The sequence below is a fragment of the Octopus sinensis genome, linkage group LG14 (assembly GCF_006345805.1).
Source record: "Octopus sinensis linkage group LG14, ASM634580v1, whole genome shotgun sequence".
In the NCBI taxonomy this organism is placed as follows: Eukaryota; Metazoa; Mollusca; class Cephalopoda; order Octopoda; family Octopodidae; genus Octopus; species Octopus sinensis.
The window spans coordinates 17,694,981-17,711,548 of record NC_043010.1 but is presented as its reverse complement, the minus strand read 5'-3'; the positions used below and the strand labels follow the sequence as shown (position 1 = coordinate 17,711,548).

Here is a 16,568-nt window from a genome sequence, read left to right as displayed (position 1 = left end):
TAATTTGAAGATGACAGATCCAATCCATCACTGGAACTGTAAAAATCTGTAAAACTTTTCAGAAGTTTATCATTTAAGTATATATGAGCATGTCTATATATACAACTATATGCATGAGAAGACATACATATATATATATGTATATATATATATATAATATATATATATATATATATATATATATATAATATATATATATATATATATATATATATATATATATATATATATATATATATATCTATATATATATATATATACATATATATATGTATAATATATATACACATACATATATGGATGTATATAATATAGATGTATATAAATATAAATATATATATATATATATACGCATATATAAATATATATGTGCATATATATACACACACACACACACACACACACATATATATATATGATATATGTCATCATCATCATCATCGTTTATATATATGTACATGGTAAAGACCCCTTTGATCTTGAATGACCCTGGGATTTCACCTAGAAGTTTCTCCTCTGAAGTGCAAGTCCAGGCAATGTTGTTTATGGAAGACCAGCAGTTGCCCATGCATACAATCCTCCCTTCTCCACTCCACTGATGTTATCCAAAGGAAAGGTAAAGGCTGATACAGTTTGGCACCAGTGATGTTGCGACTCATTTCTACAACTGAGTGAACTAGAGCAACATGAAATAAAGTATCTTGCTCAAGAACACAACATGCAGCCTGATCTGGAAATCAAACGCACTACTTCATGATTGTGAACCCGATGTGCTGACCACTGAGCCATATGTCTTCATGCAAACACACACACACAGACACACACACATACACACACATACACAAATTTATATATATATATATAATATATATATATATATATATATATATATATATATATTTTTAAAAAAAACAAAAAAAAACATGAATTTACTTATATACACCATAAATACAGCTGTGCTATAACATAACAAACAAGCTATACTTCAGAACATTTCATGGCTGGTTAAAACATCAGATTTGGATTAAAACAGATCTGTCAACTAATAGAATATGAATCCATTTGTTTTCTAACTTCACTTCTCTTATCTGGTTAATTTCTATATATAATCTCTCCCATTGTTATTCCTGGGTTTTCAGAACAATGGTGATTCTTTGAATCCCTATTTTTATTGTGTGTGTGTGTGTGTGTGTGTGTGTGCATGCATTCATATGTATGTATGTATAACTTGTTGAGTAATTGATTTACAAGTCTCATACAAGTCTTGAGTGGTCAGAGCTTTACCATTTTTGTGCCAAATGTGTCTGGCAAGACATGAGCTCACCCCTGACCCATCAGAAACAACTAGACTGAATCCATCCTTTTAAGCGTGTCCCCTCACACTCAACAAACGACAACATCTTAATGCTCCAAGTCCATCATGAGATTCACTTGTAGTTGCGATGCAGCTGCTGAGACAAACAGAAAAAAAACAAAGTGTTACAATGCCAAGAGAATCTGGTCTGCTCCTCAAAACTGGGTGATCTTTGCTCTGCAGTGTAACACCACTAAGAGCAGAATCTGGTTTGCAAAAGATGCCATGACAAGGCTTGCAAGTTTTCTACCTCCTAACCCTAACCCTAATCCTTTTGGTCCCTTGCCAAAAGAACTTCCACCAACTTTGTGGACCTCTTGTTGGTTTGTATCTCCACCATGAAAGTGTTGTACTAAGATGACTGCATTTCTAACTATAAACATTCAAATAGAGATCAATGGGTGCATTATATCAGGGTACACCATAGGCACAAACAAATGCATATACTTACATGAAGCCAGTGAATAGCCACATAACTGTAACTGTTTAGAGTAAGATAAAGGAAATACAAGATAAAAAATGAAACCCTAACCCTAACCCTAAACACTAACAATGGATTTTCAACCAGACAAATAGACCGAGCTAGAGGAGAAGAGAGGTAACAATAATGGAACAAACATCTTAGACAGGATTTCGACTAAAAAAGGCAAAGCTACTCAACAAGGGAATCAAATATATACCAGATCTAGAAAATAAATCAAATGAACACACAATAAAAAAATCTCAGAAAGTGAAATGCAAGATGTATCACACTAAATTTTGAGCTGACATTAATAAAATATTATAAAAAGATCAGAAATTTCTTTATTAACACTGCAGACATGTAAACCCTGGAATAAGTTACAGATGACCAAATGGAATTCATAAATCTCTTCTCTCTATATATAAACGGCAGTTTGTCTGTGCGTTTTCTGTGTGTCTGTTTTCTCGTACCCTCACTCTGACCACGGCTTTCAACCGATTCTGATGAAACTTGACACACACATAGCCCAATGTCATAATTCAAAACTAACGCAGCGAAAATTTTGAAAAGTTCCCCCAGTTCTGAAAAAAATCGATAAATTCGACATGGGGTCGAGAATCAGAAACCCAAACCACAGACCGTCTAGGGGACGCAACTCCACCTTTTTTAACTCTCAAAAAAAATTTACCATCATTTTTTTTCCATTTTTTGCTATTTTTTGGCTATAACTCTCTAAAAATGCTTTATAGTTATTTCCCTTACAAACCTGAGCAACGCCGGGCGATACTGCTAGTTTGTCTATAAATGTGGAAGATGTGAACATCATGATTATAACTGTTTCATTGGCCATACATGCACAATACTTTCTTGTTGGCTCATTTGGCATCTGCAGAGAAATTCTAATACACCACATTGTACACCTTGAAACAAAGATAAAATATAATAACAGATAATACAACCAAACTAGATAGAACTCTCCACAAAAATAGATGATAAATTATGTAAGCAATATTTATATCACAACACAAAGCTTCAATTAACACAAACAATATAGGCATGTCACAATCTGGGCAAGCCATGTGACTGATAATGTGTTACTGTAACAGCCAAAATCTGTGCCTGATGTTATGGAACTCTAATAATGTCTGCATGAATAAAAGTTGCCTACTGTAAAAGAGGCAGAACAGAACCATCACTCCATATCCTGATGATATGTTTGAGATAGTCTAGAAACCTTGATGAAAATAAATTTAGAAACTTTACTGTTCCAAAAACACTGCAAGGTTTTTATAAAACCAAATTATTATATATATATATATATATATATATATATATATATATATATATATATATACTCACACACACACACACACACATTGTCATCATCTTTTTACATTCATTTTTCCATGCTTGGATGGGTTACAAAAGCTTTCATCACTTGTCCATGTTTTCTTTTGTCTTTCTTATCCATTAAATCCTTCCACATGAGCCTGCTGCCACTTCGTCACTCGTCCGGTTATCTTCCACATACATTACATAATCCATACCAATACCATTACATAATCCATACCACTCTTGCACACAACAGCTGATTCCTCTTGTACCTAATTTCACTTTCAGCTCATCAATGCTGTGTTATTCATGTAATAGTAACAACTGTACGTCCAGTGGACCGTGACTGCATCATTTCTTTTCATGCACCATACATCTTCTTCATTCACAGCTCATGTTTTACTACAATGAAGTATTACATATGCATCATACAATCTACCTTTTGCTTGGAAAGAGAATTCCTTTGTTACCAGCAGAGCTCCCTGAACTTTTCCTACCCAATTCTTATTCTTATTCAGGCGGCGAGCTGGCAGAAACATTAGCATGCCAGGCTAAATGCTTAGCAGTATTTCGTCTGCCGCTATGTTCTGAGTTCAAATTCTGCCAAGGTTGACTTTGCCTTTCATCCTTTCGGGGTCGATTAAATAAGTACCAGTTACACACTAGGGTCAATGCAATCGACTTAATCCCTTTGTCTGTCCTTGTTTGTCCCCTCTATGTTTAGCCCCCTGTGGGCAATAAAGAAATATATTCTTATTCTGACCACAGAACATTCTTCCCCACTGCTGATTAGGTCACCTAGGGAACAGAAACTATCAACTACTTTTGCAGAGCTTTCTGAACAATGCAAGAAGTTTATTGGTGCTCTGCTAACAATCCCTGTACATCCATCACAGGCAGTCTCGCTTCACTGTCAATCTGCCTTTGATTCCCCTACATCACTTGTACACTCATACATCACACAGGGAACACTGTGTGGAATTACTGCTGGACAGAGAAACTTACAGTTGGTTAGAAACTTTTCTTGCAGTTGCCTTACTATGAAGTAAACCTCAATGGAATTCTGACCTGGGATAAACATGTTCTGTGAATCACCAAAATAGATTCCTTCTCAAATCAATTTTGCTGAGGCCCTTTCTGCTTCATAATTCAGTCCACCAGACTGATGCCTCTGTTGTTGCTAATTTCCAGAGTATCCCTTTCACCTTTACATATCATCATCGTTATAAACTCTGTTTTAACATCCACTTTCTCATGCTTGCATGGATCAGATGGGATTTGTTGAGGCAGATTATTTTTAGCCAAGTGTCTTTTCTGTCAGCACCCCTTATCTGTTTCCAAGTAGATATTTCCATATAACTTATCAACCTATGCCAGCCGAGAAAGTGGATGTAAAAATGCTTACGATGATGATGATGATGACGACGACGATGATGGGAATAATGATGATGATGTTTGGGCTGGGGTGGGTGGGGGTGACATAGTAATAAAAAGTAAGTTTCTATTGTTAATTACAAATATGTTACCTACTCATACATTTCAATACTGTCGTTGTTGTGTGCCCGCCTTTTCAGTTCTGCAATGACATTGTCTATGCAGTTATGGACCAAAGATGACATCTGGAATAGAATAAATGGAGAAATAACACATTTAAAGCAGTAAATTCTTCAATAACCAACAGCATTCACCTTCAGTAAAGTAGTTTCATCAGGAAACTTTTCAATGTCAACTTCCAGATTCTAAATTCTAGAATTATGATTTTACCAAATACCAAAAACTGTGGTTTTGTAATTGTACAGTGAATTCCACAGTTATAGTTTCAGTAACTGTAAACTATATTTTTAGATTTAGTAGAAGCATGCGATGCAGAAAAGATCAACAGAAAGATGTATACGACACAGGCCTTGCTGTGTGGTAAGAAACTTGCTTCCCAACCACATGGTTCTAGGTTCAGTCCCACTGTGTGGTACCTTGGGCAAGTGTCTTCTACTACAGCCTCAGGCTGAACAAAGCCTTGTGAGTGGATTTGGCAGACGGAAACTGAAAGAAGCCCGTCGTATATATATATATATATATATACCTCCTCTTGCACTCTCCTGTCTTTGAAAGAACTTTTTCTTCACCCATTCCCTTCCAGTCATTCAAAATGTGACCGCGTGTGTACCGCTGGTGATTATAATAGTTCCACTATTAATAACAGAAACATTTTCTTATTCACTCAAGACAAATAATTTACCATTTTTTAAAATTCTGTAGTTCTTGAAGATTTTTAATATTTACGAGAGACAATTTGGAGAGTTAAACATAAAAATAAAAAAAAAGCTTCAGCTGTTAGAAGACAATGTCATCTGTTGAAAGTTTGGTATTAATTAATTACACAAATTTTGCCACCATCTCTATCCTGCTGTCTCCCACTCTCTCTCTCTCTCTCTCCTTCTCCTGTACTTCCCTCAGGTTGGGTAACCATGTATTTCCTTTGCAGTAGTGCACCTGTTTCTGTCTTCATTCCTTCTCCCTCTCTCTCTCTTCAGCCGGGTAACCATGTACCTCCCCTACAGCAAGACACCTGTTTCTGTCTCTCTGTCTCACTATAACCTTTCATCATCTGACACAAGATCACCTCCTCCAATGCCCCCTTCCCTCTTGAAAGTTTCTTTTTTTGTCTTGCAAGTACTTGGTGACCCTGTCAGTGCAGGTGCCACTTAAAAGCACCCAGTCCACACTGTAAAGTAGCTGGTGTTTGGAAGGGTGTCCAGCTGTGAAAACCTTGCCAAAACTGACCCTGTCTGTGCTTCTGCCACATAAAAAGCACTAAGTCCACTCTGCTGAGTGGTTGCTGTTAGGGAGGGCATCCAGCTGTAAAAATCCTGCCAAAACAGTCACAGAAGTCTGGTGCAAGCTTCTGCCTGGCCAGCTCTTGTGAAACTGTCCTACCTATGCTAGCATGGAAGACAGACGTTAAATGATGTGAAATGTAACAATCTTTCTACTATTTAATTAGTAACTTTCAGATTAGAATCTTGTTTCTTCAACTGTAGAATTCATGAGAATGTGAAAGACAAAAGTAGCTTCTTCTAATCTGTACACGTCTTGAAAAATGCTCCTAAATTTCAAATTCTGGTGTTTTTATAACCCAATATATAAATAAATACAAAAATATATAAATATATAAATAAGGTGTAATGGTAAAATAACCTTTCGTATTTTAGCTGAGGTGAAAGCTGGGTTACTGATGGCTCGAAGACGTTTCCATCTGTCACCACGAGCGAAAAACATATGGACTTCATCATCTTTATCTGGATCGACTTGAACTGGGAAAACCTAGAATAGAGAAAGGATGTTGAGAGGCAGTGTGTTGGTATTGCACAGTGACAGGGTCATCGTGCAATATTGTCTAAAGAAATTAACTTTTAATATTTTAGCATTATGTAAATCGAAATCGAAATTGATCAAAATCAATGGATATCGTAGTTGTGATACCAGTGCCAGTGGCATGTAAGAGAACCATCCGAACGTGGCCATTGCCAGCACCGCCCCGACTGGCCTCCATGCCGGTGGCACATAAAAAGCACCATCCGATCGTGGCTGTTGCCAGCCTCATCTGGTACCTGTGCCGGTGGCACGTAAAAAGCACCCACTAGACTCACAGAGTGGTTGGTGTTAGGAAGGGCATCCAGCTGTAGAAACACTGCCAGATCAGACTGGAGCCTGGTGCAGCCTTCTGGCTTCCCAGACCCCAGTTGAACCGTCCAACCCATGCTAGCATGGAAAGCGGACGTTAAACGATGATGATGATGATGATGATGATGATGTAGTGCTCATTCTTTTATGACATGGAGTCGATGAAGGACTTAAATCTGCATTCACCAAAAATCTGGATAAAAACCAATACTTATAATAAATGTCTGCTCCAGTTGGTTGAAATCATGACACTCACTTGGAATCGATTTTGACTGACTTAATTTTGTCCAAATTAAGTTTATGATATTTAATTCTACTGAGGCAGCAAAATGGTAGAATCAACAACAAAGGAAATACTTTGTGACATTTCATCTTACTTTCATGATTTGAGTTCAGATGCTGTTGATGTTGACCTTGCCTGTCATCCATTCAGGGCTGATAAAATAAGTACCAGTTATACACTGAGGTTGTTGTAATCTACTTGCACCCACTCCCACCCAAATTATTGAAGTTAATTAGAGATTCCACCCACACGAAGACAAACAATTTCCTGTGGACTCTTTAGATTCTTTAAGAACAACTTATGGCAGATTTTTTGATGTAATACGATTACAAAGTGAGCTCAATGTGATGTATTCAATGAAAGATTTTAAAAAACCTAGTGTAAGTCATTTAATGAGTTACATTTACAGCAGGGATCTTGTTGAAGCTATGCCAGAACTCTTCAATCTGTGCAAATTGATTTTGACAATTCCATCTACCACTGCTTCTGTAGAGCGATCCTTTTCTGCATTAAGTAGAATTAAAACATACCAAAGAAATGCGACTGTCTATGAAAATGTGATAGATATATCTGCCCAGAAAGATCGAAGAATTGAATTAATTTATAAATGAGGTAAATAACATTTTAAAACATTAAAAAAATTAATATATTAAAGGGCATATATCATACGTTTTGCTTAGTGTTTGTTATAAAGTAAGGTTCGACCTTCTTACATCAGAATTGCTTCGCAGGAGAAATGGTTCAACTTCTTCGTCAAACCTAACCTACATAGATTTCCCTTTCTGTGCTGCTGGGTGGAGCCTATTTACGACCGTAAATAAGTGTCTTATTTCAATCTCAGAGATGTTGACTTCTGCCACAACAGTTTTGGGAGGCTTTTTACGATGTTGAATTTTCGCTGTCTTTCATTATGTGTGTATTCATGTATATGCGTGTATTTTCAATGTGTGTGCATGAGACGTAGTCTTTTAATGTACGGAGTTCAGTAAGTCTCAGAACAGTCAATAATTTTCCTAGAATTGACAAGTAGCATGATAAAGCACCTGACTTGTCTTTGAGAGAGTAATGATCTAAAACCATGGCCATATAATGTAACTAAATGTGTTCTTTTAATTAAATCATTTCAAATTGATTCAGCTCAACCAATAGGTATAGGGGCTAATGCAGAATTGCACCTCTTTGAAAAACGAATTTTTGTGAAAAATTTTTTAACAGAGATTCTGAATATGCAAAAATATTGACAGAATCCAATTTCATCTTTATTACATTCCACTTATGATTTTAAACTTTTTTAAGGGAGAGTGAGGATGGGAAAGTACTGACATTTCGAAGAGCAAAGAATAATACAAACATTACACTTATTTCAGACTCATCTCTACACAGCCATTCTTTATTCCCTGTTTATTCTAGCTCATATGGGGATGATTGCATATTCAGAATCTCCTATATGTAAATCGTAGGAATACGAAAATTTTTTTACTGAAAAATTGCCGGGTTGTGGGGGCAATGAAATTCATCACTGCACGCCACTGCTATCTATATATATATCTATCTATCAATCGATCAATCTCCTTAACTTCTGGGAGATTTTAGGTATAATTATACAAATGTGTCCATCTGTTCTAATTTAATTAAATTCTGTCTTTGTGCAGCTGAACATTGCTCTGCATTTTTCCGTTTCGCGACCATTGCCAGCCTCGCCTGGCCCTCGTGCCGGTGGCACATAAAAAGCACCATCCGTTCGTGGCCGTTTGCCAGCTCTGTCTGGCACCAGTGCGGGTGGCACGTAAAAAGCACCCACTACACTCACGGAGTGGTTGGCGTTAGGAAGGGCATCCAGCCGTAGAAACACTGCCAGATTTGACTGGGCCTGATGAAGCCTTCTGGCTTCACAGACCCCAGTAGAACCGTCCAACCCATGCTAGCATGGAAAACGGACGCTAAACGATGATGATGATGATGATGATTGCATTGTTCAATTAAATGGAGTTGCATAAAACAATCATACTGCATTACCTCTGGATATCCTTGTTCCTTATTTTGATTATACATATATATATATATATATGTGCCAGTGGCACGTAAAAAGCATCAATCGATCGTGGCTATTGCCAGCCTCCCCTGGCACCTGTGCCGGTGGCATGTAAAAAGCACCCACTATTTATCCAGATTAAGATCCACCGACGCCCTAAACACTTAAAAGATATCGAGGCCACCATAAAAGATTATGTAATTCAAAATGTAAACAGAAATCAGAACCAAAATCGAAGTCGATCAACATCAATGGAAATTGCAGCTGTGATACCAGTGCCGGTGGCACGTAAGCGAACCGTCCGATCGTGGCCGTTGCCAGCGCCGGTGGCACATAAAATGCACCATCCGATCGTGGCCATTGCCAGCCTTGCCTGGCCCCCGTGCTGGTGGAACGTAAAAAGCACCATCCGTCCGTGGCCGTTTGCCAGCCTCGCCTGGCCCCCGTGCTGGTGGCACGTAAAAAGCACCCAGTACACTCACAGAGTGGTTGGCGTTAGGAAGGGCATCCAGCCGTAGAAACATTGCCAGATCAGACTGGGCCTGGTGCAGCCTTCTGGCTTCCCAGACCCCAGTTGAACCGTCCAACCCATGCTAGCATGGAAAGCGGATGCTAAATGATGATGATGAAGATATATATATATATATATATATATATATATATATATCATCATCATCATCATCATCATTTAGCGTCCGCTTTCCATGCTAGCATGGGTTGGACGGGTCAACTGGGGTCTGTGAAGCTGGAAGGCTTCGTCAGGCCCAGTCAGATCTGGCAGTGTTTCTACGGCTGGATGCCCTTCCTAACGCCAACCATATATTATATATATAATAGACATACACATGCATCAACATAAATAGAATATGTTCATAGTTATATAGGTTAATATCTAGATCCCCACCCGGTGGGATACACATTTTCGTCTCCATTTTTCCCACCGGTTGGTACAAAGATCCTTCCTTCTATCTGTACAAAGCGGAATATTTTTGTTTATAAAAGTTTGAAAATAGATTAATCACAACAGGAAAGTTTCAGGGAGAAGTTTGTTAATAGAAAAACAAAAACCCAAAATGGTAGTCTATGCTAAACAGGGGAAGGTACAGCTGTATGGTTAAGAAGTCTGCTTGCCAACCCCTCGGTTGCAAGTTCAGTCCCACTGCATGGCATCTTAGGGAAGTGTCTTCCACAATAGCTCAAGGCAAACCAAAGCTTGGTGAGTAGATTTATAAATGTAATGGAAACTGTATAGAAGCTGTCCTGTGTGTGTGTGTGTGTGTGTGTGTAGATGTGTGCACATGTGTGTTTGTTCCCACACCACTTGACAACTGGTCTTAATTTGTTTACATCCCTGTGATATAGGGATTCATCTAAAGTGACTGATTGAATAAGTATCATACTTCACAAACAATAAAAAAAAGGGAGTATAAGTCCTGGGGGAAATTTGTTCAATGAAACCCTTCAGGGCGGTGCCCCATTATGGCCACACTCCAATATCAGAAACAAATAAAAGAATAAACCTAGAGTTTCAACATATTTTTTACCTTTCGAGCATGAAAAACGTCAAACTTTTTCACCATCACTTGATTTAGAATATCCAGATCCGCTGTTACCAAAACTGGTCGAAGACCTTCAAAGTAGCTGTTGGAAAAATAATAATAATAACAATAACAATAATAATAATAATAATAATAATAATAATAATAATAATAATAATAATAATAATAATAACAACAACAATTATAAGGAAAATATTAGATAGTTGAAAAGAACGGATAGCATGGTACCATAAGCTGCAGATAGCAAGCCCACTATGCATGCAAGACACCAGAAGCTCCAACAAAATCTGTGATAAAGAGAAATGATAATAATAATAATGATAATAATAATAATAACAAGAGCACTCAGAGAGTGCAAACCTCCACCAAAGCAATACCAACGTCCTCTCAACGATTAGCCAGGGATGGTTTTTAAAATGAGAATATCTGAAATAAACTTGACTGCTCTCACAAATGAGAATACTAAAAATTAAACTGACTGCTCTCAAAAATTAAGTAAAAGAACAGGAAAAATAATCCAGAATCCTTGTTTGGTACTGGATTGATCCCCAAATCTAATCAGTTCTTGCCAGTCACGAAGCCAAACATCCCTGAAAGTTTCATCCAAATCCATCCAGCAGTTCTTGAGATATCTTGTCCACAGACAAACAAACACAACTAAAATCAATACCTCTGCCTGGAAAACTAAGAACTGTTATTGACAAGATATAAACAATTTAGTATTCAGATTTCTCCGTCAAATTCTTATTTCTTCACATTGTTTTGAGTGAATCAGGCATCATCTGGTAGCTTCGACATTTTGATGATGTAATTGTTTATTTTTAGAATGACATTGTAGGGTAAGTATGAGAGGTTGGATCTGGTCAGTTTGAACTTAGAAACATGTTGAATGTTTTGGTCAAATGAGACCAAATGAATGCTAAAGTCTTAAGTTAATCAGTGTTGGAGAGTTTTGTGGTGGCTGATGTAGGTACAGGCATGGCTGAATGGTTTAGAAATTCAGTTGATAACCATGAGGTTTTAGGTTCAATCTCACTGCATGGTGTCATTTTCTATTGCTTTAAATTAACTCATATGTTGTGATTGAAGTTGGGGAGATGGATACTGTACTGAAACCTGCGGGGTGGAATTTACCTGGAATTCAAAAGGTACAACCTTGTTACACACTGTGTCATGCTGATTGTCTGCCTGAGAATTATGTCAAGGGAACACTTGTGTTTGTGGAATACTCAACCACTTAGATGTCAATTTAGGAGCAAGTTACTCAGTTAATCAAATATCAAAGTCTTCTTTGTCAAGCGAAGGAGATCCATCCCATCACCCTACTCCCACCTCACCTCCACCACCTGATATGAATATGACTGTCTGTCTGTCTGTTTGTCCAGGAAGTGTGTATTATCCAGTAATCCTGCTACTGAGACATTAGGCATTGTGTTGATTATGGCCGAGGATTGAGTCTAGATTCCTGACAATGTTTTATTAATGAGATCAGCAATGCTACCAAACCATAACTTGAAGATCAACTAGTTAACGAACTGAGTCAAATTAGCATAAGAGGGAGTCTGAGTGAATGAGGAAGTCTGGGTTAAAAGGGAGATTGAGTTAATGAGGGAGTCTGAGTTAACGAGGGAGTCTGGGTTAATGAAGGAGTCTGGGTTAACAAGGGAGTCTGGGTTAACGAGGGAGTCTGGGTTAATGAGGGAATCTGAATTAACAAGGAAGTCTGAGTTAATGAAGGAGTCTGGGTTAATGAAGGAGTCTGGGTTAACAAGGGAGTCTGGGTTAATGAGGGAGTCTGGGTTAACGAGGGAGTCTGGGTTAACGAGGGAATCTGAATTAACAAGGAAGTCTGAGTTAATGAAGGAGTCTGAGTTAACGAGGGGATTTGGGTTAATAAGGAAATTTGGGTTAACGAGGGAGTCTGAGTTAATTTGCAAGACTGATCCAAGAGAGACTGTAAACCAGTATTTTTCAACCATTTTCTGCCTATGGAACCTTTTGATTCCCATTTCCTTCTTCTGCACCACCAGAGCCATTCAGTGAATATATAAAAAAAGATCCTGCTGTATTTTTATAATTAAATATTTTTAGGAATTATGTTAAAAAAAAATTTTAATATTTTGTGTATTATAAAAAGTTATCACCAGTTTATTGCAGATAAATTTTGACAACAAAATCTTATATGGGCCTGCAAGGGCCAAATGGACCCTGGTTGAGACCCCCTGCTCTAAACCAAACAGGAACTGAGTCAGTTGAGAGTGGGGAGCAAAGTTGTTGCAGAGGAAGGGGAAGAAGCTATGGAGCATCAATGGTACCGATATCTGGTACTAATATCTGGTACTAATATCTGGTACTAATATCTGGTACTAATATCTGGTACTAATATCTGGTACTGATATCTGGCAGATGAAGGGGAAGAAGCTGTGGAGTGTCAATGGTACCGATATCTGGTACCGATATCTGGTACTAATATCTGGTACTAATATCTGGTACTAATATCTGGTACCGATATCTGGTACCGATATCTGGTACTAATATCTGGTACTAATATCTGGTACTGATATCTGGCAGATGAAGGGGAAGAAGCTGTGGAGTGTCAATGGTACCGATATCTGGTACCGATATCTGGTACTAATATCTGGTACTAATATCTGGTACTAATATCTGGTACTAAAATTTCTATTTTAGATTTCAAAGTAAACTCCTGATCTTTTTGTTTCAATAATCTTTATTACAAACTTAATCATAAAACATACAGCTAATTACATAGGATTTCAATTTGATTAATTACATCAAGAGTATTTTTCATAATGAGAAGTTAAAAATAACAAAAGATAAAAATACAAACAAGTACAAATGAAAAAAATAGTTTTTGAAAATGGTAAGGAAACTCACCCAAATGTTTTACCATAAATTTTGTACCAGTCAAGGTAAGTGCTGTAGAAAGCTTGCTGTAAGAGAAAATAAGAAATATATCCTGGGATGTGTACAGCATGGAAACCGAAACAGAAAATAATGCCAGCAAATAATGAATTATTGTATTTGAAAAAATATCTAAAAAAAATGTCATCCTGGGTCCTTTATGTAAAGTTGCAACCCCCACGCCCTGTCCCCATAATCTAATTTTAGGCTTTATCTCTTCAGCATTCAAATTACTCTGTCAAACATAATCCTTATTTATTCTCCTTGTTTTGAATTAATCAAGGATTATCTTGTAGCTTCAAGATTTTGATAATGTGATTATTTTTAGAATAACATTGTATGGTAGGTGTGAGAAGCTGGACATGGTCAGTTTAAACACAAAACAAGGAGAATATTTGAGCCAGGTTTGGTCAGTTTAAATGCCAAAGGGTTAATGCACTAAAACCATTTCTACCAGAATATCCTCTGCTGAAATGTGGGTTCCTCTATGTTTGGGGGTCATATACAGTGAAGGCTAGAATTTTAATCATCATTATTCAATGATGAAGGTTTGTTACATCAACAGAGGAAAAGGTTTTTGAAAGAGACAAAAGTGATTAAATTGTAACTGTTAGTTTCCTTTTGGACACATCATCATCGTTTAGCGTCCGCTTTCCATGCTAGCATGGGTTGGACAGTTCAACTGGGGTCTGGGAAGCCAGGAGGCTGCACCAGGCTCCAGTCTGATCTGGCAATGTTTCTACAGCTGGATGCCCTTCCTAACGCCAACCACTCTGTGAGTGTAGTGGGTGCTTTTTACATGCCAGACAAGGCTGGCAAACGGCCACAATCGGATGGTGCTTTTTACATGCCACCGGCATGGAGGCCAGGCGAGGCTGGCAATGGCCACGATCACCTTTAATTAACGAGTGGGAGCACAGAACGCTTCAATAGGGAGTTAACTTGTTGGTGTATAAAAGACCCTATCAGTTGTTAAGTATTGAGACTAGAAATACTCTTTACCAATATATATTCTCCCTTGAAGCTGGCTGAATTGTCTGCATATCGGACAGAATGCTTCTTGGCATTTCATCTGTCTTTATAAATTCTGTTGTGGTTGACTTTGCCTTCCATTCTTTCAGGGTCGATAAAATAAGTACCAGTTGAATTCTGGGGATCAATGCAATCTACTTACCTTCCCCCCAAACCCCACTCTCCCTGAAATTGCTGGCGGACAAAATATCTTTGACCGAATCATATCAGTTCATTCTTTCTGTCGAAGAATATGACAACAACAACAACAACAACGCATAATAATAACAATAACGTATGATAACAAGAGAAATGAAAAATACCTTCTTAGCAAAAGATATCAAATTCCCAAAAAGGAAATTTGGTGGTGGACCAGGTACATTGATTAGTTTGAAAATCTTCATACTTTCTTTGCGAATCCTGAAACATAGAAGTATATATGTATATATGTGTGTGTATATATATATATATATATCATATCTATAAAAGTCATGATGTGTGTGCGTGTGTGTGTGTATGTACGTGATTGTAATTTATGCACGTCCACAAATTAGCACGCATGTCGCTCCAATTTTAGGAGGACATTCGTCAACATCCTACCTGGGTTTTGTCAACTTATTTTTTTCCCAGGGCATCTGCAGATAGCGGTAAAATTCTATTTTCAGCCATAATTTTTATCCATAAAAAATATCAGCCATAGCTTTTTGACGGCGTCTAACAAAAAAAAATAAGATAAAGAAAAGTGGAAGAAGGATGCAGAGAGTTTCATGAGAAAGACAGAGTGAGAGAGGGAGAGAGAGAGAGAGAGTAAGTGACGACGTTCATAAAAAATAAAATGTAAAATGTTTTGTTTTTTCTTAAACATGAGATATAGTGTTCAAATTCAGGATGTTTTTGAAAGACACTATATTTTATAATCATAGTATATATACTTTCTCACACAACAATTACAATATATTTATTTTAAATCATTTATTTATTTTAAATCGTTCATCTTTCTCCCCACCTCTCTCTCTCACACACATTACTTTGGGTGCAAAAGAGTTTTGCTTTTATTTCACGCCGAGTAAAAAAGTGTTTTGTTGAGAATCCATTTATTTAACAACAAAGGAACAGAGGTGAGTAACAATTTGTCAGTGAATTACACAATATAAATGGGTACAATTTCCAAGGCTTCCACCACACCCCACTCGGTTTCATGGACCACAAAAAGGGTTTTGTAGCATATTAGGATGCCAGAGTAGTTGATTCCACACAAAAAAAACCCAATTTTTTTATTAGTGAAAATCATGTGAGTGTTAATCTACAAATTTAACATTTTTTCCATTCATTTCTGTTTATGAACATGTATGCATGCACAAAATATGCAATAGGTGTACATACGTACATGTGTGTATGTGTGTTCGTGTCTGTTGCCCATATATATTTATATTATATTATATATATATAATATATATAATATAACCAATTTCAATGAATTTCGCCCAAATTTGACGTCGATATTACTTAGTTTGGTTTCAAAGAACTTGATTAGCTTAATAATCGTAACTTAATCCCGGGCAAGGCCGGGTTATACTGCTAGTATATATATATATATATATATATTATATATATATATATTATATATATATTATATATATATATATATATATCTATATATATATATATATATATATATATATATATATATTATATATATATTATATATATATATATATATATATATATATAATATATATATATATATATATATATATTATATATATATATATATATATAGGTTATAAAATGAGATAGGGGTTGAAAATTCAACCCACCATGGGATAATATATATCCAATATACTGCTAGATAGGTACCCAACAAGACTAATACATAGATGTTAAAAATTGCCAAACAATCAGTTCATCTATTGTATTATATGGGTAAAGGT

General features: G+C 36.7%; 1 protein-coding gene across 2 annotated transcripts in view; it reads right to left on the bottom strand.

The window, feature by feature from the left end:
- Nucleotides 1–16,568, bottom strand: part of LOC115219080 (cytochrome P450 3A24-like) — a 119,868-nt gene that overhangs the window by 16,027 nt on the left and 87,273 nt on the right. The window contains exons 2-6 of one of the 2 annotated variants that reach the window (XM_029789147.2): nt 14,961–15,057; nt 13,600–13,655; nt 10,690–10,786; nt 6,345–6,470; nt 4,686–4,768 (exon numbers count right to left, since the gene is read on the bottom strand). In XM_029789147.2, the coding sequence (XP_029645007.1) occupies nt 4,686–4,768; nt 6,345–6,470; nt 10,690–10,786; nt 13,600–13,655; nt 14,961–15,057 (459 nt within the window). Of the gene's footprint in view, nt 1–4,679; nt 4,769–6,344; nt 6,471–10,689; nt 10,787–13,599; nt 13,656–14,960; nt 15,058–16,568 lie in introns of both variants that reach the window. The other variant, XM_029789146.2, reaches the window with a different exon arrangement.